General features: G+C 35.5%; 1 protein-coding gene and 1 long non-coding RNA gene across 3 annotated transcripts in view; one reads left to right on the top strand and one right to left on the bottom strand.

Annotated features, from left to right (window-relative positions):
• The window catches only part of adgra1a (adhesion G protein-coupled receptor A1a), an 84492-nt gene extending 62983 nt beyond the window's left edge, over nucleotides 1–21509 (bottom strand). For both annotated transcript variants that reach the window (XM_021480357.3, XM_073918546.1), the window contains exon 1: nucleotides 21391–21509. Coding sequence is in view for 1 of the 2 variants with exons in the window: in XM_073918546.1 (XP_073774647.1) it covers nucleotides 21391–21426 (36 nt within the window). In the remaining variant the exon portion in view is untranslated. The remainder of the gene's footprint in view (nucleotides 1–21390) is intronic.
• LOC141376834 (uncharacterized) lies at nucleotides 153–1521 on the top strand. The gene is made up of 2 exons (XR_012388079.1): nucleotides 153–443; nucleotides 990–1521. It is a non-coding gene; the product is annotated as an uncharacterized lncRNA (long non-coding RNA).
• Nucleotides 21510–26180: the final 4671 nt, after the last annotated feature.

Raw genomic sequence — 26180 nt, 5'->3', positions numbered from 1 at the left:
CTCTACAACCACAGGTCGGCACTCACAACCTCTCAGATTCGTCAGTACAACTACAAATCTCCCGCGCTCTGACTTTTGCTACACATCTCCCGCGATCTCTGTAGCAGAACTCATCTGTGCACTCGCAGATGCAGAGGCGTGAGCAGCGGGGCTGGTGTAAAGCTGTTTGATTGGCTGATGCCTGACCAATGAACAATGCCAGCAGCCAACAGGACTGAGGTGCAAAATAATCATTTCCCACGATTATTTTATTATTTAGGGTTTATTTAAACTCTTTTCTGAAGAGATTCTTGTTAAAAATAATAAATTCTGTGGAAATGTACATACCAGTAAAAGAGCAGCAAAGCCAGTTTATTGGCTAGAGCCAGCCAATGAGATGGGGCGTTTCTGTTTGTCAGGACACAGGGCAGCTCACGTTGTTGGAGGCCTCGAGCAATCAGAGGGTAAGTTATGATTTTTAATAATTATCTATATGTTCAATACTGTTAGCTAAGCTAAGGACTGTGCTGGGTGCTTCTCTTGTTTGTTTCTTATATAAGAAAACAGTTATGAGTTATCTAGGAGCTGCTTTCAATCATGTTATATGGTTCTAAAGATACGATTCAACCCACATGAAATAAGAAGTTGTAATAGTATTTATAGTAAATAATAGTACGTTTTTGAACCATACTAACTATAGTAAACTGTATTATACAGTATATATTGCAGTATCTACAACTTTGTTAATGAATGCAACAGCACACTGTAGTATTAACTAGCATGAACTTTAATAAATTGAAGTATATTTACACACACACACACACACACACATTAATAGCAATTAAAAATAACACTAGGCGTTTCAGTTTCTTACAGATCATACTGGTTTTTGTTATTATAACCTGCATCATATCTATCTATCCATCTATCTATTTACATGTTTGTGTACAGTGTGTCCTTTATATCACTTTTTTAATTATGAACGTTACTAACTATAGGTTATTTCTCAGTTTCCTGTAAGGATGGAGTGACAGGAGAGATCAGCATGTTTCAAGTCGATGAGGAACTCAGAGAAGCTGCATAGCTTGAAAAGGATGTTATTTATGCTAAAGATGACATGATGATCCAGCTCATCTACAAACACTTCAAAATGATTCAGATCATTCAAGAGGAAGCCGACTTTATTTTCTCTTTTTTCTTGCCAAGATGACTACAGATTTGAACAAAACACACACTCACCCACAAACACAACTTTTATTTTGATAATTGTTTAATGTAGTATTTTTACACTTTACTGTAAGGCAGGGGTGTCAAACTCAGTTCCTGAAGGGCCGTAACCCTTCACGTTTTTAGTTGCAACCCTGCTTCAACACACTTAAGTGAAAGTTTCAAACAAACCTGAAGGACTCAATTAGTTTGATCAGGTGTGTTTAATTAGGGTTAGAACTAAACTTTGCAAAGCTGCAGCCCTCCAGGAACTGAGTTTGACACCTGTTCTGTAAGGGAATGTAATTTGTCAAATAAAATTTACAGTCCAAATAAGTGCAGTGCAAATGTCTAGTTACTTGTATTGAAATATTTCAGGGTTTTTCCTTGTTCATAATGAGATGGAGGTGGTAAATCCAACTTCATCATTACCCATCAAATGTTATCTCCTCTTTAATACTTTGCTCAAGCATTAACTAATGGTCAGAAAGCAAGCCATTGTGTAAAGCTGGTTGATGCTCGCTGTAATAGAGAGAGATGATGACTGTTCAGCTTATGTTGCTTAACCCTGCAGATGAGATGCTCAAAGTGGACCCTCAGCCGAGCGATGGACACTGTCTCCCTCACCTAGTTGCTCTTCCTTTGAACACACATATCATGTTGAAGGATGCAAGTTGTGGACCTAAATCAGATGTAATGCATGTAGATGTAAAAATTAGAAAGAAATGAAACTGCTTTAAAATGTATTAGGTTTTACATATAAATACGTATTCTTAACAGATTTTTTTCAACTTGATATTTGCATAATAAATGGCATTAGAATGTTTAGTTTTAAACAGATAGCTATATTTCAATTTTTTCAAATTTAAGCTATATATATATATATATATATATATATATATATATATATATATATATATATATATATATATATATATATATATATATATATACATACATACATACAAGTATACTTCAATTTATTAAAGTTCATGCTAGTTAATACTACAGTGTGCTGTTGCATTCATTAACAAAGTTGTAGATACTGCAATATATACTGTATAATACAGTTTACTATAGTTAGTATGGTTCAAAAACGTACTATTATTTACTATAAATACTATTACAACTTCTTATTTCATGTGGGTTGAATCGTATCTTTAGAACCATATAACATGATTGAAAGCAGCTCCTAGATAACTCATAACTGTTTTCTTATATAAGAAACAAACAAGAGAAGCACCCAGCACAGTCCTTAGCTTAGCTAACAGTATTGAACATATAGATAATTATTAAAAATCATAACTTACCCTCTGATTGCTCGAGGCCTCCAACAACGTGAGCTGCCCTGTGTCCTGACAAACAGAAACGCCCCATCTCATTGGCTGGCTCTAGCCAATAAACTGGCTTTGCTGCTCTTTTACTGGTATGTACATTTCCACAGAATTTATTATTTTTAACAAGAATCTCTTCAGAAAAGAGTTTAAATAAACCCTAAATAATAAAATAATCGTGGGAAATGATTATTTTGCACCTCAGTCCTGTTGGCTGCTGGCATTGTTCATTGGTCAGGCATCAGCCAATCAAACAGCTTTACACCAGCCCCGCCCCTCCCCTGCCCAGCGCTGCTCACGCCTCTGCATCTGCAAGTGCACAGATGAGTTCTGCTACAGAGATCGCGGGAGATGTGTAGCAAAAGTCAGAGCGCGGGAGATTTGTAGTTGTACTGACGAATCTGAGAGGTTGTGAGTGCCGACCTGTGGTTGTAGAGCGAAGATGCAGTCAAATTTGCCGTGCACACGTGTGTCTGTCACTTTGTATTTGTGAATGACATTTTACAAATACACAACTATTAATCTGCAACTTCGAATTTAAAACACAAGTGTGTGGATTGTTGTGTGTGTGTGCAAATCGAGGATTTCAGCTGTTCACATCAGAGCTGTAAGTGTACATTTCAACCTACACATACAAATATTATTATCACAAGTGCTCACATTTACATTTGCAAGCTCTCGAGTTTCGCAACTGATTTACCTTCATAAATTACCCACTAAATCAAAAAGTTGCAAATCGCCATGATGAGATTGTGTTGGATCAACACGAACAAGGATTGTTTAGAGTAGTATTTCCCAACCCTGTTCCTGGAGACACACTAACAGTACATATTTTTGATGTGTCCCTTAACTGACCCATTCATTTTGCTTTTGTCTCTTCTAATGTTCTCATGAGCTGATTCAGGTGCATTTGACTAGAAATTGATTAGGTTGAAAATGTGGAATGTTGGTGTTACTTTAATAACAGGGTTGGGAAACATTGTCATCTATTGACCTTATTCTAAAATGCGGAAGTGCGCCTGTTTTCGCGATTGTCTTAGAACTTCCGATACAGTCGCCTATGGGAGAAATGACTAGGAATAATAAACGGCAGAAAACGGTCAAACTACTTGCTTTACAAACAAATGTTTGCATAACTATACAGACCAAGTAGAATAAAATAACAAGAAAATATCAAATTACAACATCAAGAAGCGTAATGAGCAGTTTTTAATGTCTAAAAATGAATGGAAGTGAATGAGACCGGAAGTCTAGAGCCAAAAAGATTCAAATGGCAGCGCCCACTCGTCGGCGGAGAATAAGGGGAATAGGGGTGTGGGGAAAAATCAGTTCACACATTTAATATTCACACAGAATGTGTATTTCTCTTTCTATTTGGTTCTATTGAGACCAATTTTGAAAGCTCTTTGAGGCTGAATTTTGTGAACTTTTAGAAAAACATAATATAACAATACTTCTGAGGGAATCTCATTAAATAAGAATTGAGCCTTTTCTATAATATTATTGTTTGTTTTATTAATGAGCTATGACTCACAGGTCTAACCCACTCAACATGATTCCAATATTAGCTACGTAGTGCATAATAGTGTACCGCTAATACCTTACAATTCTCTCTTATTCCCAATTTGGTCAATAGGACTGATAGCCCACATTATAATGCTGCAGGTAGTTTTCCGCCATACATTTTGGCACAGAAACAAGAAAGTACTCTTATTCTTTATAAAAGTGAGTGAAAGAGGGCTGGAGAGTGGAATGTACATCACCACACGAGTGTCAGTGCTGATGGCAGCTTAGAGTACTGATAGTTATGCAGTTTTACTTAATCATGTAATGAGAATGGTGAAAGAGGGCAAACCTGAGAGCTGCTGCTGCAGGATATTAACATGAAGAGCTTTTTCAGATATACAGCAGCATAATATGGCCTCTGACACTCATGATAAGAGGTTCTTTAAAAGTGTTGCATCTCCAGTAGTTACTACTTGCAGGATTTTTAAAAATAGTATAATTAGCTAAATCTATTTGCGGATAAACAGCATGCTTATAGTCATAAAATAAGATTGTTGTGATTAAATGTAAAATCTTCAAAAAGTACAGTTAGAATGATGAATTTGGTAATTGTGCAACAAAACATTTACAAAATACAGCAAAAAATGAAAAAGTTGATTACATATATTAATATACACTATCATTTTTATATACATGTTTTTGAAAGTCCAAATTATTCTTACGTGAAGAAACATAAAATATACATTTTGCAGAAGGTTTAGGCTGTGTGTGTCTAATGAAAACTGATGGGATCTAAATAAACAATAAACTCCACCATATATGTATATATGTGTGTGTGTGTGTGTGTGTGTGTGTGTATATATTTATATATATATATATATATATATATATATATATATATATATATATATATATATATATATATATATATATATATGTATATATATATATATATATATATATATGTGTGTATATATATATATATATATATATATATATATATATATATATATATATATATATATATATATATATATATATATATATATATATATATATATATATATATATGTATATACATACATACAGTAGTGTAAAAAAATGTTTGCACTAGGGCTGCACGATATCGGAAAAAACTACTATTGCGATATTGTTTTATTCTGCAATTTGCGTTGCGTTATAAAATACAATTTTATTAAATGAATTGTATAACTGTTTGTAATTTGACATTTTAGATTGATTTGGATGATTCTGTTTGGGAGTACAGAAATAATCTACAAGCATAGATAAATTCAATAAAGAAAAAAACACCAATTAAATAAACAGGTTTTTTTTTTTTTTTAATGAGTCAAACTGTATTTAGGTGTACAGTAATTGAATAATCAAATGAAAAATAATACTGCATATCCTTCGTTTAATTAACAATTAAACCGTTATTCATTTGTCAGTTACAGACAGTACAACTTTTTAGGCCTGAATGCTTTTAAAACTCACGCAGTCACATGCCTTAAAAAACACTTGCATAATGATAAATTATAATCCAGACTTAACATTGCATATGCTTGCGATGTGACTATTGCTAATGATCCCATTGCAATATCAATGCTGAAACGATATATTGTGCAGCCCTCGTTTGCACATTACTGATGTCTTATATTTAAATTAGTTTGATGTTTTTTTCTATTATGTAAGGTTATCATTTACTTTAAAGTGAAATAATTTAACATAATCATCGGGTCAGAGAAAAATTTTCATTTCAGAAGAACATTTGAGATGCCATTTAGAGGCTTGTGTAGCCTTTTTTGGATGCGTCACAGAAGACATTAATGAATCCAACTGCACAACAGATTGTTTCAGCATCGATATCGTAATGTGTGTATCTGCAATAGTCACATTGCAAGACCTGGAATGTTAAGTCGGAATTATAGTTGACCAGGAGTTACATGTCATTTGTAGAGTTTAACCCTAATAAAGTGAAAGTCTATAATTTGCATCTTTTAAGGCCTGTGACTGAGCATTTAAAGAGAGTTTACAACAGTTGGGCACAAAAAAAATTCTGATGTTCAATTGTAAAATTCAAAGATTAATTGTATTTAATTATTTATATGAAATGTTTGTCTTGTTTCTAGTCCACATTTCAAAGCAAAAACTAAATAATTTTACTTACACCATTTGCAGATAATTTAGTTTGTTTTTATCCCTCTTTAAACTTATTTATCAATTATTTCTTCTGAAGGTGAAAACAAAACAATATCTTTACTTGATCTAAGAATTTGATATGTTTCAACAAGAGACAAGACAAAGGAGCATAAGAAAAGCATTTATTGCATTGTGATTACAGAAAATAGAGCTATTTAAACCATCATGTGAAACTGTTTTCATATGTGTTCAAAAATAAAATATCGTTATATCTGATTTTTCCAATATCGTGCAGCCTTAAATCCAACAATTCTATTTTTTTACATTGTTAAAAAAAGCACAGCCTTGTAGAACTTATAGGATAATGGCTAAATTACACATTTTAAATGATGTTGTTTAAAAAAAAAATTACCACAGTATTTCAAAACTGATTAATCAGAATCAAGTATTTACATGTAATTATATAAATGACACAGAAAAGTTGGAGCCTCTGTGGCATTTCTCTCATAAGTGTTGGCAGAAGTGTTATAGATGAGATATTTGCATTCACATAATCATTACTGTGTGTAAAAGCATCATCAGAGTGGCCTGTGGCAATGACAGCACTAAACTATCAAGTGAAGTTTTCCCGCAGAAATGCAGTTGGCAGCAGCCTGGTAATTAAGGAGCAACATCTGTTCCTGTTGTTATGAGGGCCACATCTCGTACAATCTGAGGCATTAGCTGAAGCCCAAAAGAGCACAGAGGTGTTAAAAGGTTGTGACACAATGCCAGAGGCTTAGTGTTTGTCTTAAAAACATCAGCTGGCTACAGAAAAAGAGAGTTAATTAAGCAATAAGGTACGGGAAAGCCATGCTATATTGTGATTACAGACTGTAGTCGCCTCCAGTATGTTATTGCTTTTTTAACAGGTAACTAAAAACAATAAGTATGTGTTACTTTTTTCTGAAAAATGTTCCTAGAGACTGACATTTTTTTCATTCATTTTGTCATTTTTTGACCTAGTTGCCAACATTGTTTTTTACTGTAGTTTGTAATACATGGAGGATTTTTCTCAATGTATTATTATGTCTGTTTCTAAGGATACTGCACACTGATATATAGATGTGTTTAGTGGTGTGATCATTGCACTTTTTAATTGTACACTAAAGACTCTGTTGCTGTTGACCAATCAGCATCAATGAACGGAACTATTCATTATATAATACTGCATAACATTCGGATGTGCTAATACGCAAATTACAATACAGGACAATTTAAATAAATTAATGACAGGGATAATGAGCACTTTTGATGGAGGCAGAATGAAAATAAGCAGTGCATGGTCCACTTAACAGAAATAATGTACAGTATAGAATATAAAGTCATATTGCAGTGGGAAAAGAATTAATATTGTGTATGACTCCCATGAGCTTGAAAGACAGCATCCATACATCTCTACAATGGCTCAAATAACTTGATATAACTAAATTAATAAAGTCATCTGGAATGGCAAAGAAAGAGTTCTTGCAGGACTCCAAGAGTTCATCAAGATTCTTTGGATTTATCTTCAATGCATCCTCCATCTTACCCCAGACATACTCAATAATGTTCATATCTAGTCATTGAGTAGGATATATGAAAAAATAACGTGAATTATAAGGAGCACTATACTGCTGGTGAATTTGCCCTCTCATTGTTTGTAATGTAATGGGCAGCACAAATGTCTTGATACCTCAGGCTGTTGATGTTGACATCCACTCTACAGATCTCTCACACACCCTCATTGCAACTCCAAACTATGATTTTTTCCCCACCAAACTTGACTGTTTTCTGTGAGAATCTTGGCTCCATATGGGTCCAGAAGGTCTTCTGTAGTATTTGTGATGTTTGGGATGCAGTTCAACAGAAAAACTACCTTCTGACACTTTTCCAAATGATCAACAAGAAGTGAAGTTATTATTTGTTGGTCTTACAACTGGGATCAACGACATAACTTTTGTCAGGTAGTGTATAATTATTTATATATATATAACATGTCTGTGAGATTAACCGGTATAGTGACTTGAATATTGTAGCATGCGTTGTGTATAGTGAAAATGGTAGTGTAGTTAGGAATTGGCCAGTATAAGATTCTGACGGTATGATAACCTTGGATAAAAAATATCACGGTTTCATGGTATTGTAATTACAGCTCTACAATATTATATTTAAATGTCTGGGTTTAAAAAAAAAAAAACTCTTTTTCCCCAACTGAACACAGTATATTTTATTTCAAGAAACATGTAGAACATTTTGTAATATTGAACATCAGAAAAAATAATAATAAATAATTAAAATCTTCTTAAATAAATTAAATTGCAGTCATTTGTGTGAGCCTAAACCTGCAGCTCAACAATATATTTTAACATAAATTAAATTTTCAAAAACAAATCATTCTAAATTGAAAAAATGCTTTCACTAGTAGGCTAGTACTAGCATATATTGTATATGTAAGGCATAATCAATGGATTGCTATGCGTTCAAAGGATTTCAGTTCCAGTTCAAGTCAGAATTGTTTTTAAAAAATAGATGTGGAGAGCTATGAGAAGAAGGTAGGGGAGTAGGCGGGATGGGGCAAAGCAGGAGAGAAAGAGGAGAGAGAAACCATCATTTGTCAGTGGCCCGTACCTATTCTGAAATTGTAGGTAACGAAATGAGAATGCAATATATGTTCAATGCAATGAATGTAAGAAAATGCAAGATTTTTATATTTAAAGAGTGCTTATTTTCTAAATTTAGACACAAAATGCCTGCTTTGAAGGGACATAAAATCCTCAGACACAAGAGCGTTTAACAATCTTGTGTGTCAGCATTTGAATGCTGTGATAATCCACTGAAGGATCAGCTGATAGACACGGCTTTCATATGCTCCAGTGTTTCATTCATTAATTTTCTTTTGGGCTTAATGCTATTATTAATCTGGGGTCGCCACAGCGGAATGAACCGCCAACTTATCCAGCATATGTTCATGGAGCAGATGCCCGTCCAGCTGCAACCCATAGGAAACATCCATCCCAAAAGCCAATACCAGTTCAAATTACTAGGACAGCAACCCATTATGAAAGCCTATGTAACTACTGCGTGCCAGTGTGCAGTCTCACAGCTTGACCGAATTATTCAGAAGCAGCTCTTCTCGTAGAATAAGGAAACTCAGTCTCATGAATATAATTAAACCAACACATCATTGAAGTACTTGCAGGTCTATGCTAAATGACCACAAGTGACCCCCCATATAGATTTTAAACCCAGAAGATTGGAGGAAAAGCTCAGAATTAACCAGTTATTCCCTGCAATGAAAGCATGTATTTGCAACATGTTAGCTAAACATCTTCGCAAATATTTTATAGCATATTGGTGAGTTGATTGATCTATTGTGGTTCACTGTTGAAGCACTTGTCGGTATCCTCGAGATACACATGAATAATGTGAATACACATGAATGTCACTGAGTTACTACTGTATGGTTACTAATAATGTTTGAGGGTAGTGCATTGATTTTAAACTGTGATCAAAACTGACAGAAACTACCTGTGCATTAAACAATTTTATTGGATTTCCAGCCAATCAGAAAAACGAATTTCAACAGACCATAGAATTAAAAAGTGGTATAATTAAAAGCATACGTGATTTATACTGGTATTATGGTAGTGGTATATATTGTACTTCTATTTTGAAAACATTAGGGGTATGGTGTTTGTTGTAGGGCTGTGTAATATTGAGGAAAAATTAGATTAGTCATAGCATACTAAATAATGCAATATTCGATACGTGTAGGAAGATTAGAGATGCAACGATTAACCAATTTCCACACTTTGTTATTGTTAATTAATCGCATTTTAACACTGTGTTTCTGCACGAAACAAAACTGCAGCAATTTAACAAAGTTATGCCAACTGTGCGCTAGTTTGAAGTTCCAAGCTTGTACACCAAGGAAAATACCACAGGGCTCAACAATAAGGACTGCCCGGTGGCCCAGGGCCAGCGTGAGAGACACTTGGGACAGTAGACCGGATCATTACTGGCCCGATTGGGACAGTGCTGCCTTGTCACTAACATTTAATTTGTCTGTGACTATTTGTCAGTTGCGTGCATTTTTTTTTTTTTTGTGCTTTTAAATCTTTAAATGCGACCTACTCTGTAATGTCGTAAACAACATATTGCTTTCCGATTCGTCTTATCTGATTGATTTGACCATGCTATTTTTTTTTTTTGTAACCTGGTAACAACCAGTACAGTGTAGAAACAGCAACATGGCGGCAACATCAAATTAAAAGGCTAAACGAAAATGTCTGCCTCTAACGTGTTGGAAGTAGACATTTACAAGGAAACGACATGACAAAATAAAAATGAAGTGATGTTATGCATAGTTTGGCGTCAGTTTGACAAGTCAGCCACCTTTTGTTAAATAACTTCAAACTGCAATAAAATGCCTCCGCATTTTCCATACTACTCTTTTTGTTTGCATAACACTTATATTTACAATTGTTTTTTAAGTATTGAAATTATAGACTTACAGACTTTATTTTTGACACATTATTTAAAATATGTGGTTAACTTCCCTTTTTTTTGGTGGGGCCAGTGAAAATTTTGGCAGGGCAAGTAAAAATCTAAACCACTTGCCCGATCGGACCAGTACAAAAAATCCTTAGCGTTGAACCCTGTACCAACACACACGTTGGCTGTATGGCCGAGTCTATTAACTATTAACTATAGTTATTAAATATGTGAAGGGCCGTTCACATATTGTAAGTTTGATATTTCCAACGGGGCTACCTGACATATTGGGAGCAACACGCACGCAGCACGTGAGCGGCACGACACATTAGGATTGTCTAATGTAAAACATCGCGATGGACGATGGCATCGTTGACATAGGCAGCTTATGAATAATTCATTAGTTTATAATGAATTAATTATTTGTTGCTTACCGTTTCAACTGCCTGACCCGCATGGTCTTTGTCTCATCCTTAACCAAATCATAAATAAAGATGAGTTACACACAAATTACCACCTGTCAGGTTGTTTTTCCGTGGGACTCTGAATAGGCAGAGTGATCAGTGTTGTTATAATAGCGTTGACAAACTTGGTTGGTAAAAAAGGTGCACACTGCAAAACCAACAGGAACTAACCAACAGTATCTGAGGTTTCACTAAAATTACTAAGTACAAGCATGAAAGTGAAAGCTTGAAGCAGTGTACTGATGCTGTGACACGTTACCTGATAGATTCAAAAGACTTAGATCACTAGATGGACAAGATTATTTAAATATCAGGTTTAACAACTATAGTAAGATGCGATCCAGCGGTACATCCTTGATAAACTGTCCAACGTGCACTGCTCTCTTGGGTTGTTCTCAGCAGGCCTGCTGACTGCTGTACCTTAGATGTGTGCGTACGCTGCAGCGCATGACTGTGTGTGTGTGGTCAGGGGATGTGCGTTTTCAGCGGTATAGTGTGGAAGGAGGGCTTTTCAGAAATGCTAGCTGTAACTCCACTGTAGACATGGATCATTTTCGTTCTAAAATGCCATTTTAAATGCCATTCTGGAATGAGGGCAGGGCAGAAGATCGCGATGCCAGCTCAGCATCGTGATGTCCACCCGCCACCTGCTATGGATGATGGCATCGTCCCAACCCTAGCTCACGCTTACCAGGCACACCTGGTATGAATGCTGCGAGTGCACATAAGTCACATGACAAAAAAAATGGACCGATCAGCTTCATACATTTGGGATTTTCTGCTCTAAACACAACCCACCGTTCCCATGCGCCTGTCAGAGTGACCCTTTATCTCCACTTCGACTGTGTCAGATAAACAGTGACAAGCATGAAGGAAGCAGATCTCTCGTAACTTTTGTGAGAAATACTCGAGTAAGAACTTTCTCAATCACTATTTGATGTATTTGTTAGGGAGCTGCAATGATGAGTCACACACAATGTCATTACAAAGTTCTCACACACACACAGACACACACAGTGCGTGCATTTAACTTTGCACAGCAAATGTGACAAGATACACATTAATATCCACTGCTGTATGGGTATGCGTTATGTTAATGTACAAAACAAACCTGATTTAGTATCCACAAACCAGGATAGAATCGTCTTCTTTTATAATTGTTCTGACAAGCGGCTGTGGCGATAAAGTAAAGACAGTAAAATCACTGTAATTCACTACAAACATGCACTGTTTTAAAAACCTTTTAAATTTGTAAAACTCATTCTTGATTACATTTGATGATGATTGATGATCACAGAGAGCTGAACAGATCTTTTAATCCCAGTTGTATTGTACACGTCCCGTCTTGTTAATAATTCATACACGTTACTACGAAAACATGATAATACGCAGCTGTCAATCAATTTGGTGGGAGGGTAAACCACACTCCTACGTCATGTTGTGGTGGGCCTCAAAAGTGGAGGGATTTGGATCCTATTTTAACATTAGGACATTTCAAAAAAAGACACTTGCTGTGTTTATATCAACCCAATATGACAGAGGACACACTATTCCTACACACAATCCAGTCCAAACAGCTTACTAAAGATGAGGTCATCATAGGTGTCCTTTAATTGGTTACTAAGCAGCAATAAATAATGAATGCATGATAATTGTGATAACCGTGATGATTCCTACGAGTATATTCAAACAACCAATCTATAATCAATGCATCCCTACACAAGGTAAGATATGATTCAAATAATTACAGGAAAAAGAAAGCAAAACTACAACTTCAGAATGTGAACAGCCATGATTTACTGTTGCATAAAACAAACCAGACGTTTTAGCAATGAAAACAAACAAAAAGAAAAATCAACGCCACTTTTCTCCACCGCTATAGTTTATCAACCTGAAAACATCAAGAACAATCAAAACACTTGAAACAGAATGGATTTACTTCTTTGCTGTCTTATTGCTTTATATAAAGCAGGTTGATTGTTTGGTCAAAGTGTTTCAGCACCCATTCTAAAACCATTACATTATCTGATGTGTCTTTTAGTGGGTTTGCTAATGGCACTTTTGTATAATATCATTCACTTATTCCAAACCATTGTGATACGTATAATCACAAAATGCACATTTGTGATATACAGCACAGCCTTATATTATAGTATAATTAACAGTACAGTCAAAAGTAGTAACCGGAATATATGTAGAATATAAGAGAAGCATTGGATAGATTTCCAGACTCTCTCATGATCAGGATCATCACAGTCATTCCAGCACAAACTCTCATGTCCTCAGTTCAGAGGCTGTGCCGAAAGCCTTGGGCTCAGCTCTGCTAATTAAATTAGTCTCAACCTCGCAGCATGCAGAGAGGCGATGAAGGAACATTAGTTATTTTATCTTGATGCCTACCCCTTCTGTCTCTTCCTCGTGTTTTAATTGGATGAAGGGAAGAGTGAGCAAAACTGTAGTTTTTAACACTGTATCTGGCAGATTCTACAGGAGGGTCAGCTGACATTTAAAAAGATCTCATCAGCTGCTGTTTTTTTCAGCCCTAGATGCAATGAGTCACACACCAGGATGGTCAGTCATTAGATCATCCGGGAAAGTCACTGTTAAATGAGATGGTGTCATTACAAAGAGTTCAGTCTTGTTTACAGACTGCCAACAGTCCTTTACAGGCACCGTGATGCATACTGCTACTTGAGAAAAATGCTGTCTGAAATTGCCAGTTTTAACTTGATAACACCCCCCCCCACCCTGTGCTTTTAATGACAGTGAGATGCATTAATAATAAAAAATGTTTTATTCCATTATAAATTTGTCACAGCCTCAAAAAAACATACAGAATAAATAAATCTGACCGCTAAGTTCGTATTTTGGTGTCTCCATTAAATTCACTTTACAAAATTGATTTTTTTTATACCTAGACAGCTAATTAAATTACAGTGTCTGTTCTACTTTAATGTTCTAAATAACCTTTGTGATATATAACAAAGGGGATCAGACAGAACTGTTTAATATAATAGACGATTATGAATATCTTGTTGAAATATTTGTACTGGTTTGAAGGATCACGGTAAAAGGATTTAAAATGACAATTCATTTAATAGTTATCAATATTTTGGGGTTGCACAGTGATCAAGTCTTTTAATGCCATCAAATGATTTTAAATATCCAATTTTATTACACTGAATGACATATTAAGCTGTCTTCAGTAGATTTTGGTACAAATATGATATTGATAGTCAAATAATGCCCATTTAAGCAAGACACATTGTTAAAAAAAGAAATTTCAGCAGCATCACATTTTTTTTCCCACCATACCGTCTACACTCACCGGCCACTTTATTAGGTACACCTTTCTAGTACCAGGTTGGACCCGCTTTTGCCTTCAGAGCTGCCTTAATCCTTAGTGGCATAGATTCAACAAGGTACTAGAAATATTCCTCAGAGATTTTGGTCAATAATGACATGATAGCATCACAGTTTTGTCTTATATACAGATTTGTTGGGCGCACATCCATGATACGAATCTCCCATTCCACCACATCCCAAAGGTGCTCTATTAGATTGAGATCTGGTGACTGCGAAGGCTATTTGAGTACAGTGAACTCATTGTTATGTTAAAGAAACCAGTCTGAGATGATTCACGCTTTATGGCCTGCTGCGATGTCCTGCAAGTAGCCATCAGAAGATGGGTATGCTGTGTTCATAAAGGGATAGACATGGTCAGCAACAATATTCGGGTAGGCTGTGGCTTTGACACAATGCTCAATTGGTACTAATGGGCCCAAAGTGTGCCAAGAAAATATCCCCCACACCATTACACCACCACCACAAGCATAACTATTGACACAAGGCAGGATGGATCCATGCTTTCAAGTTGCTGATGCCAAATTCTGACCCTACTATCCGAATGTTGCAGGAGAAATCGAGACTCATCAGACCACGCATTGTTTTTCCAATCTTCTACTGTCAAATTTTGCTGAGCCTGTGCCAATTGTAGCCCCAGTTTCCTGTTCTTAGCTGACAAGACTGGCACCTGGTGTGGTCTTCTGCTGCTGTAGCCCATTCACCTCAAGGTTTCAGAGATGCTCTTCTGCAAACCTCAGTTGTAACAAGTGGTTATTTGAGTTACTGTTGCCTTTTTATCAGCTTGAACCAGTCTAGCCATTCCCCTCTGACCTCTGGCATCAACAAGGCATTTGTTCTCACGGAACTGCAGCTCACTGGATATTTTCTCTTTTTCTGACCATTCTCTGTAAACCCTAGAGATGGTTGTGCGTGGAAATCCCAGTAGATCAGCAGTTTCTGAAATACTCAGACTAGCCCCTTGGCACCAACAACCATGCCACGTTCCAAGTCACTTAAAGCACCTTTCCTTCCCATTCTGATGCTCAGTTTGATCTGCAGCAGATAATTTTGACCATGTTTACATGCATAAATGTATTGAGTTGCTGGCATGTGATTGGCTGATTAGAAACTTGCGTTAATGAGCAGTTGGACAGGTGTACCTAATAAAGTGGCCGGTGAGTGTATTTAATAAATACAGTAGTCCCAATACTGCAACTGCAGTTGGCTGTTATACATATTTGTCAGACAGTCATATCAAAGTGGGCAGTCCTTGGCTACAATAAGCTGCAATAAGAAATTAACTTCATCAATAGTTGCCATTTTCTCTACCTGAGACTGTTGTGAAATAGTCCACAATATTACAGTAAGTGTAACTGCATTTACTTCCTGCACTCCCGTGGTACCCACAGTGTTTCACATGTTCCCATCAGTTCTGTTCAATTCATCCGATGCAAGAAACATGTCTCAGCTAGTTACCTTTGCAAGTCCAGCATGTAGTTTAAGGGGATCCGCTGTCAGCATCTATCATTAGACATGTCATACGCAATCAGTCATTTAAATCTCTCCATCGCTCCCTATCTGCATCCACTTGCTCCTGTCTGCATTTATATATATGCTGTTTGCAAATATATACACATTTCTGGGTCAGTACAAAGAGTCAGCGTGAGGGCAAGTGTTCAGACATTAGCATGATCAAAATCCGGTCTGTGTTCTTCCAAAAATAACCACACAGCAGCCACCCTGACAGAATGTGTGAGTGGGCATCTATGTAATGTTATGCATGGAATAAACTCAACTCTTTCTTTCTCTTTCGGACTCGCTTCTACAGAGAGACGGGTACTTGGAGCAGCCTGTGTGTTTTTGCCTTTCTCCTTGCAGAGGTCAAACTCTTCCTTTGTTGCAACTCAAATAAATAAAAGGGCTTCAAGTAAAGATTAATTAACATTTGCAACCAATTTTGCTTATGTAACGTGATGTAATTCCAAGTGAACCTGCATAATAAATGAGAAAATATGCAAGATATGACTTCATTTTATCCACTGGGAACTGAATGGTGAAATGCAGGTATTGTGCAAACGAATGATCCTAAAATTGAATGCTTAAATAGTTGGACTATTGCTTAAGAAAAATAAATATTACTTAATTCCTAATTAATAAGCTCAGTTAATAGGATGTGTCAAGATGCTGATTAAGTAAAAAGTATCATGATGCTTTATGTAATATATTTAATACATCAATAATACAATAAAATTGAATGTGACTACCCCACATTTTTTACTACACAATATATCTATATCTATATATATATATATATATATATATATATATATATATATATATATATATATATATATATATATATAGATAGATAGATAGATAGCAATTGATGAATGTATCGCTAAATAAAAAAAAACTCCTCGCAAACTTTTTTTTTTAAATGCTGTGGATTTCCCACAAATTCAGGGTCTAGACGATTTCTATGACATCATCACGACATGGAATCACCCAAAACAAAGGTCATGTGGACGCAAACAACCCTTGCTAAGCCATGAGTTTACACACAATCATGATCGTATGTGGCAGTATACCTTTTAACCAGAAGAAAAAGGCACAAAAGGTGCACATTCAATACGAGTAAACATACAAAGTCACATTTAACTACCAATATTACTGTGGAAGACCATAAAAACCATGAGGTGAGGCTGTTTAACAGATCCAGCTTCAGGTAAATAGAAACCGAAGAAGTCAGAATTATTAGAATTTCAGTTTAATGGAAAACCAATTGTTTCAACTAATTTCTAGACATATGGCTCTAATCACTGATTTCTTTTATCTCTGCCATGATGACAGTACATAATATTTGACTAGATATTTCTCAAGATACTAGTATTCAGCTTAAAGTGACATTTAAAGACTTAACTGGGTTAATTAGGCAAGTTAGAATAATTAGATAGATGTCATAATAATGGGCGACGCAGTGGCGCAGTAGGTAGTGCTGTTGCCTCACAGCATGAGGTTGGTGCTTCGAGCCTCGCTGAGTCCGTTGGTATTTCTGTGTGGAGTTTGCATGTTCTCCCTTCGTTCGAGTGGGTTTCCTCAGGGTGCTCCGGTTTCCCCCACAGTCCAAAGACATGCGGTACAGGTGAATTGGGTAGGCTAAATTGTCCGTAGTGTATGAGTGTGTATGGTTGTTTCCCAGAGATGGGTTGCGGCCGGAAGGGCATCCGCTGCGTAAAAACGTGCTGGATAAGTTGGCAGTTCATTTCACTGTGGCGACTCCGGACTAATTAAGGGACTAATCCAACAAGAAAATAAATGAATGAATGTTTAATAATGTTTTGTTCTGTAGAATATAAGATACAATATAATATGAACAATATAATGTCCCGCGAAATATATTCACTGATGGTCGAAGTACCAGAATGTGCCTGCGTTATTAGTTATTAGTTATTTTAGGCAATTACATATATTAGAATGCAGCGACTGACCAATTAGAATCAAGTATTCCAGACAGCCTTGAAATAAACCAAAGTCCCTTTAAGGTAAGTCATTTTACTTGGCGACCATCTTCAAAACATGGTCTCAGGCAGAATGCTTGGGCATTCTTTTTGAATAAGCAAAAATCAATACGATTAAATGTCATATTAGGAATCATCACTGAAATTAAACAACCGCTGTCTCTTCAGTTTCATTTCTAATTCGAATCACACAATCTGCAGAAACTCACGTCTGGTCCGAGCTCCTCCCCCGGAGAACTATCAGTCTATAGCGATGAATGATTGACTCCTGTACTAGAAGGCGGGGCTTCACTCACCAAATTGTCTCACGTCTTGTGTATTCTATACTCTTTGAATAAACTACAAAAATGGTTTAAATAATAATATGTGGACCCCTAAAACACAATGATGTGATCTGAAAACATTCATGCTTTCAGATCACAGCTTCATAGATCCAGGAAACCAATGACTAAAGTGCACTCCGGTGAGTTTCGCTCTTCATTTACACAGAAAATAACATCATAAGACAACGATCACTGCTGAATAGGGCTGTGGGATTTGGGAAAAATATCTAATTGCGAATTTTTTACATATTGCAATTGCGATTTGATTTACAATTTAATTCAAGCTTCAAGCTGATTCTAATTTAATTAAATTTAATGGCAACAATTCCTAAAAATTACCTTGTTTTTGTTTGCTATTTGTGACTTTGAAACCAAAATATTCCCATATTACAAATGCTGTTTTTCTTTGATATTAATTAGTCTATTGATGCTTTTGAAACAGCAGTAATCTCATAATCTTTTCTGCGATTTCCTGTTTGTTTTCTTTTTTTTTTAAATTGTGGGCGTAGTTAAATTCTGATTGGGCAGAACGAAAGTGTGCTCATTTAATTGGCTAGTTATAAAGCTTCGGTCAGATCACGTGATTTTCTTGACGTAGGGTGTCGTGGGGAGTCGTAAACAACACATGGATGTCGTGACAAGATTCATTGTTTCTTCTTGTGTAAGTAGCATAGTTCACGACGACCGATACCATGTCTGTGATGCCTCACGACACAATCACAGAAAGTCTATAATGTTTAATTTTCTGAAGCGTAGCGGACTGGTTCTTAAGATGTTATTTTTGTTTACATATATATTTTTTATTGCAGCCTAATCAATTAACTAATCGCAACGTTTCAAAATGCGATTGCGATTCAATTTCGATTAATCGCACAGCCCTAATGCTGAATCCATTTAATATAAAGATCTTCAGATACATCAACATTTGCAAGCATCTGCACCACACTGATTCCTTCTAATTAGCAATGTCCTGCTCTTCGATGCTCGCCCCTCCCACCTCAAGAAAACGTTCACACCGCACCACACAAAGCTAAAAGGACAAGATATATCCATGGAAACGCAATCGTCCATGTTTAGGCCCCCTGGCCCTTCATATATGCACTTACTGTGTTGCCTATGGAATCGCTGAGCGTGTTCAAATGTGCAAGAGCATGTATGTGTGCCTTTGCCGGACAGCCGAGTAGATGGCCTAGATTTACAACGTGCCAAAGAACACCACTCCCTGTGTGGGAGCAGTGTGCTCTGAAGCATACTCACCCTGAGAACCGCACCACGCTTTTCATCATTCACACACATTCCTCTCAATCCCTTGCCATTCCCCATCCTTTCTCCTTCATGTTCATTCTCTTAAGTGCCTTATTTTGCACTTATGAACACGTGATCAATCGGAAATAGGTCAATGTGTTAATAGCACCAGATAGCAGTGCAAGACTATTATGCTTCAGCTTTAACCCAAGATTTGCCCTTTTCCATCTTGCAACGTTATAATGGCAGGTCTCATATCACGCTGTATGGCCAAACTGTATGAAATCTGTATGCCATTACAAAAATACGAGCTGTATGACATTTACAATCGCTGTACACTTACAGTAAGTGCAAAACAGACATTTATGGTGCACTGCAGTTAGTCGTCCACGAGCCTTGGAGAAAGTAGATGTATAATAGTTATTCTTGTTTTTCTGTTCTCATAAAAACAGAGAGATGAATATTCATGAAGACCCTTAGGGATAGATTGCTGCGTGTCTGAAAACTAAAAATAAAATGGAAAAAAAAAAGATACAAATGTGCTGGGACTGAGTCCTACACCTTGAATGAACCCAGCATGCTATAGAACTGCAATCACATTATACACTTTTCCCTTTCAGTCCAAAAAGCTTCATCCGATAATATGTATACCAGTTAGTATCTGCTGGAACAGGAACATTGTGTCTTGCCGAACTGAAAATAATGGCTGAAAATATTGTGTCTAGCCAAAAATCTGTCTCTAATGATTGTACCCTACACTTCAGCTTTAGAGTTTCGGAGCTTTCGAATATGCCTAACATAGCAGCTCAGTCAAACACACAGCTGTCATACTTTATTCCAGAAGCGAGGCCTATTACTTGGTATATTCAATCCACACACAAAAAAGTAGAACCAACTATTGCACAATCTTTCCCACAAGATGCCACAACATATAGTTAACTACCAATATATTCACATACACAAAGAGGTTATGAAAATGTAACATAGACAGGCTAACATTCACTGCTTTTAACCATCAAATATAATTTTCAGTTTGCGAAACAAGACAACTTTCCCCATTGACAGTCTGCTTCATTATATTTTACCCTGCTGGACCACAAAAGCTTTCATTTTTAAAACTGACATTTAATTTAACTGGAAGATGAATAAATAAGCTGGATGCATGGATTGTGAGGACAATATTTGGCTGAGAAACAAGAATTTGAAAATCTAGAATCCTTATGGTTAAAAAAAAATCTAGCCTACATTTTTATAAAATCACAAGTCCAAATTATGTTCTTAACAATGTACAGTAAGTTACTTAACTAATCAGTAAATATACTAAATATCGTAATGGAACTCGACCTGTACTTTGGCCTATTGTCCTATTCTTGTTTTTTTGGCATAAACAAATCTATAATTTAAATGTAGGCTACTGTGATTGAGGTAAAATTGGTTTTATATTCACACATTTAGACTTTCTCCATAATAATATAATTTCATAAAATATTCATTGTCAATTCTAAATAACGTTAGTGAAATTATATAAGCAGCAAATGACTAGTGTACAAATGACTCCAAATACAACGTTCTCCACAGTCAATTAAATAGCGTGAATGTTGCTTTCAAATCATACTTACATGTTATTGTGTATCACAAGTTGTCACTGAACGAATGTGCGAATATCAAACCAACTTTACCTCAATGCTACTGTGCGACATGCATCATGACTGTTTGTAGTCCAGGGTCACATATTATATGCTAGTGTGTTGGTTCGGCTCTAAATCTACATTAATCCACAACATCCTTATTTTATCCAACAATTTTTGTTTCTTACCGGTTCTTTGTGTTCCAAGCGATGTTTTCGTCTCATTCTCGAGCTTCTGTCGATGCATATTCATGATAAAAGTAGAAGCCCAAAGTCTCCACAGGCCATCCTTACCACAGAAGGTACACAATCTTGAGAGACGGAAGATGGCGCTAAATTGCGTTTATGTCAAAGATGTTTGTAAAACGATTGAACGCCGGTAAATAATAATAAAAGGCGTAATAGCAGATATAATTTTCGTAAAATATATTATGGAAGCCTGTTTCAAGGACAGCTCATATGTAAATAATGATAAGGTAGTACGCGACGCAAAGGCGCACGTGAACAATACGCATGCGCGGATAAGTCAAAACAACGAGAACGTTTCTCGTAATTTCGAGTCATTATTATGATAAATTAATTATTACGAGAAATTAAGTCATTATCATGATAAAATAAGTCATTATTACAAGAAAGTAATTCAATATTCGAAAAAGTATGTCATTATTATGATATGTTAAGTTACTACGAGAAAATAAGTCATTATTTCGAGAAAGGATCGAATTATAATGAAAAAGTGAGTCATTATGAGAAGGTAATTATTTTAATTATGACTTTCAAATTATTAATTTTTTTGTCATGGCAGAAACAGTCCTCCTTAATGATCAGAGTGAATAAATGATGTACATTAAATCGGCTACAAACCATTGAGAACATGTTTACTCCAATTAAAACAAATATAAAAGGTTATTGTAGTTAAAACAAGCTAACCACAAATTAAGTAACCATGGTTTTGCATTTATCATAGTTTAAAATTGTACAAAAAAAAAAAAAAAACATTTTTACTATAATAAAATACTGTTGTTGTTGTTTTTTGTAAGAAAAAGTGACTTGCAAAACTACAATAAATTGCCATGATTAATAAATCTATACTAATTAAAACTTGTATCAAACCTGAGAAAAAACTTGCTTCCCTGACAAAAAGTAGCATGGTTATAGGCTATCCTAGGAGCATCAACTACATTTTGCTGAACTGAATGATTAATTAGTAGTTTACGTATGTGCTGTAACTTCTGTGGGGTTTTTTGCAGTGAAACCAGTGTTGGAGTAATGCATTACAAGTATCTGGAGTTATGTAATAAAATTACTTTTCTTAGAAAAAAGTAAATAACGCATTATTTAAAAAAATTAACTAACAATATTTGAGTTATTTAAAAAAAAATGTCAGGCAAGTTTCTTTTTAGTTTTTAGTTAATTCGCTTTTTAAACAAATAATTGCTGATTTTCAATTAGTGTAGTCACGTTGAATCCCAAGCACAATGACAGAATGCAGGAACAGACAGAAATGAAGACGACAGAGCCTTACATTTCTGCATTGGAAAATTCTCTTTATTTTGTACACATGGAACAAAAGGAAAAGAGGATTATCTGAATGAACAGTGCTTTTACTTTATAATAATAAGACAAAAAGTACAAAAGTAGCAAACACTTAAACTTTCATTTATCTGTAAATACAAAATTGTAACCAGGAGATGTGACACTGACAACAATGGTGAGGATCCAAATGCAGGTTTATTAGCATGGATGATCTGGCAAGCAATGATTAACACAGATGTATAAGGGCAATCCAGAGTCATGGCCAAAATAACAGGCAGATGGTCACAAGGCAGGCAGCAAACAGGATTAAATAAACAAAACAAAGCAAAGGTTCAAAACACAGAAGGCAAGGCAAGGCAAGGAAAATGCGTTGTAGTGTCACTAACAGATAACAAGAATCAGCCATGACTGTCTCAAAGTGAGCTGTAAATATGTGTGTGTAATCAGTACTTGAGCAGCATCAGCTGTGTGTATACAATCAGTCAGGATCAGGAACCGTTGTGTGTACTGCTTAACTGGGATCTGTAGTCCATTACAGGGCGGATTTGTAGTCCTTAAGCGATCTGCAGCTACTAGATCGCTGGTGATCATGACAGATATGTAGAGCTCTGAGGTCAGGAAGTTCTTCGAAGATAACATTATCCTACATTAATTATTTTTTTGTTTCTGTTTTTTTTTTTAAGTAAATAAATGAATGTTATACAGTGTGTTTTTAATTGCAGAGCTCCCCTATTTACTAAAAAATAAGAAAAATAATATCCTGCAAGTTCTGAAAGAGATCAAGCCTCAGCCAGGTCAGAAAAAGTAACACAAAGGTAACTCAAAAGTAACTCAAGAGTAATGTAACACACTACTGCCCATCAAAAGTAGTTACTTTTTTGGGGGAGTAACTCAATATTGTAACAGATTACTTTCAAAAGTAACTTTCCCCAACATCGAATGAAACCATGGTTAATTTTCATTGCCATAACTATAATGATACTGTTCATTAAATCATTTCAAACTAGATTTGGGAAAAACACCATAGGCAAGTTTTTGTGTAATTGAACTTTCAAAGACTCAAAACTTTACATAGGCTATAGTCCTTTTGACAATTTTAGCCCTCCCAGTGTGACAGGCCTGCTCTCTCTAAAATATAAAAAGCCTGACTGAGCCAATTCAGCTCCAGCGTGCATTAGTCTAAGCCTGTCCATCAAAGTGTCCATCAAAAGTGTGTGTACTGCATTGACAAAAACTCATTTAAAAAGTCCAAGAATGTTCTGTAAACTTTCAAGAAGTGATTGAACAACTTCAGAACACAACACCAAGACACTAAAGCATATTCCCACCATTCAAGTCCATCTGCTTTTACACATCAAGCATAAGGGAACAAAAGGTATTGCTGACAAAAATCAATAATAAACACACATACATATATACGTATATCTCCACACAAACATTGCTGGAAGATGACCTCATCCATAATTCAGATCTCCACAGTATTCCTCAGGTAGACTCACACTCTCACACACACAAATCCTTGTATATAAATATTCTGCGCTCTTGAATACAAATGCTGGACTTTCTGCTTAACTCGCACATTTGCATCATGTCGGCAGAATATAAAATTGACTGCTGCTTCACATGTGACCTGAAATCTGAAAATAGAGTAGAAGAGGCAGGGCTTTTACCCTTTACGAGAAGGGGGAGAAGGAGCAAAAGTGGAAAAGGATCCATATTGTACAGATTTTGACCTTCCTGTCTCTGTGCCACATGCATATGCCACCTGGCCCTCGTTGCTCCAGGTGCAGACAGAATGCACTGGCTCTTTTTCCTTACTCGCCAAATGTGCTTGTTGACTCAGAGGGTTTAGGGAGTGGAGAGCGGCTCATGTGTGACTCAGTGACATAATGCACCGTGGCTGCACCTCTCAATGCTCCGCTGAGCTAAATAAATAAAGCGCAGATGTTACACGTGCTTCAAAGATTCCTTCTGGATGATTTGTAATATAGGAATGTTAAAGGTCTGAGTCAATGTACATCAAATAAAATCATTTACACAAACACACATTTTAGACATAATTATGCATGAATTAAAGGTAATTTTTTATTATTTTATATATCTTATTATCTTAACTATTTCTAGATTTCTGTTACGATTTTACATTACATATATTTATTACATTTAATAAAATAATAGTTTTTTATTTCAAAATGATACACATACCCGTATATACTGTATATACAATATTGTTTTGAGACTTTGTGTTTGATTTTTTTTATGCACACAATTATGCTGTTAAACTGTTGTATAAACGCAGTATCACACGAGTAGCAGTGCGATATGGCAGTATATCAGCACTGGTGGGAGGCGTCATTGTGTGTGCTTAGTGTCACAGCTGTGCCTTTATACAGCCATATCGCACTGCAACGAGTATCTGATAATGGTAGAAATAATTTCAAAAGGCAACTGACTGTGTAAAGCCACAAAAAACAAAACAAAAATATGATAAATATGCCAAGTTCAGCGGCTAATCAGCTGGAATCAGCCTTAGTGAAGTGACAGCGACCAGTGAGACCTACAGTAGCTCTCACTCAAGTGGCCACGCCCTTAAATATGCAGACTTAATAAAACCTAATATAAAAAAATGGATGAGTTATTAAAAAAATTCACCCCCTCACAGTTGTCATGAAGAGTAATATTAGCTATATGAACCAAAATCGTTTTTGTACTGGGCTGTAAACACTTTGTTGTAAAGTTGCGCATTTTAACGGTGGGGTCAATAGAAATTGGCTTTATATGGAGCCAGGATTAGCAGAATTTTGATGAGTAGCAGTTTCAGTTACTACCGAATTTGCTTCACGTGGGAGAGTGGGAGGTTGCTGCTTCAGTAATACGCAAGAGTGAAAAGTTAAGAGGCTGGACCAGTGCTGTTACTTGCAAAATAGAGCCAATCAGATTTAAGAACCAGACAGAACTGTTGTATGAATATGTATTATATGTTATGTATATATGTTATGTTTTATGTTATGTTATATGTTATATCTTACTTTTTTATTTTATTTTATTTTACTATGTTATTGCTATTTACTTTATTTTGTATTATCTATTTAATTGAATAACCTCAAAAAGAAAAAAGTACAATGATACTTTATTAAAATTCTAATTTCATATTTTATTGCATTCCTTTTTTTTAAACTATATATATATATATATATATATATATATATATATATATATATATATATATATATATATATATATATATATATATATATATATATATATATATATACTAAATAAAAAATAAAATAACAAATATGTGTTTGGGAGATAGATTAGTTTTATTCAACAAATGTGATTCACAATCAAAACGTTTATACATTTTAGCTTCATTAAATACCGTATATTTCTTTTATTTATATTTCTTTTATTTTTTTATTTGATTATTTAAAAAAGAAAAG

This window comes from Danio rerio, chromosome 12 (assembly GCF_049306965.1).
Source record: "Danio rerio strain Tuebingen ecotype United States chromosome 12, GRCz12tu, whole genome shotgun sequence".
Taxonomy (NCBI): domain Eukaryota; kingdom Metazoa; phylum Chordata; class Actinopteri; order Cypriniformes; family Danionidae; genus Danio; species Danio rerio.
The sequence above is the reverse complement of the archived record's forward strand: the minus strand, read 5'-3'. Positions and strand labels throughout refer to the sequence as shown.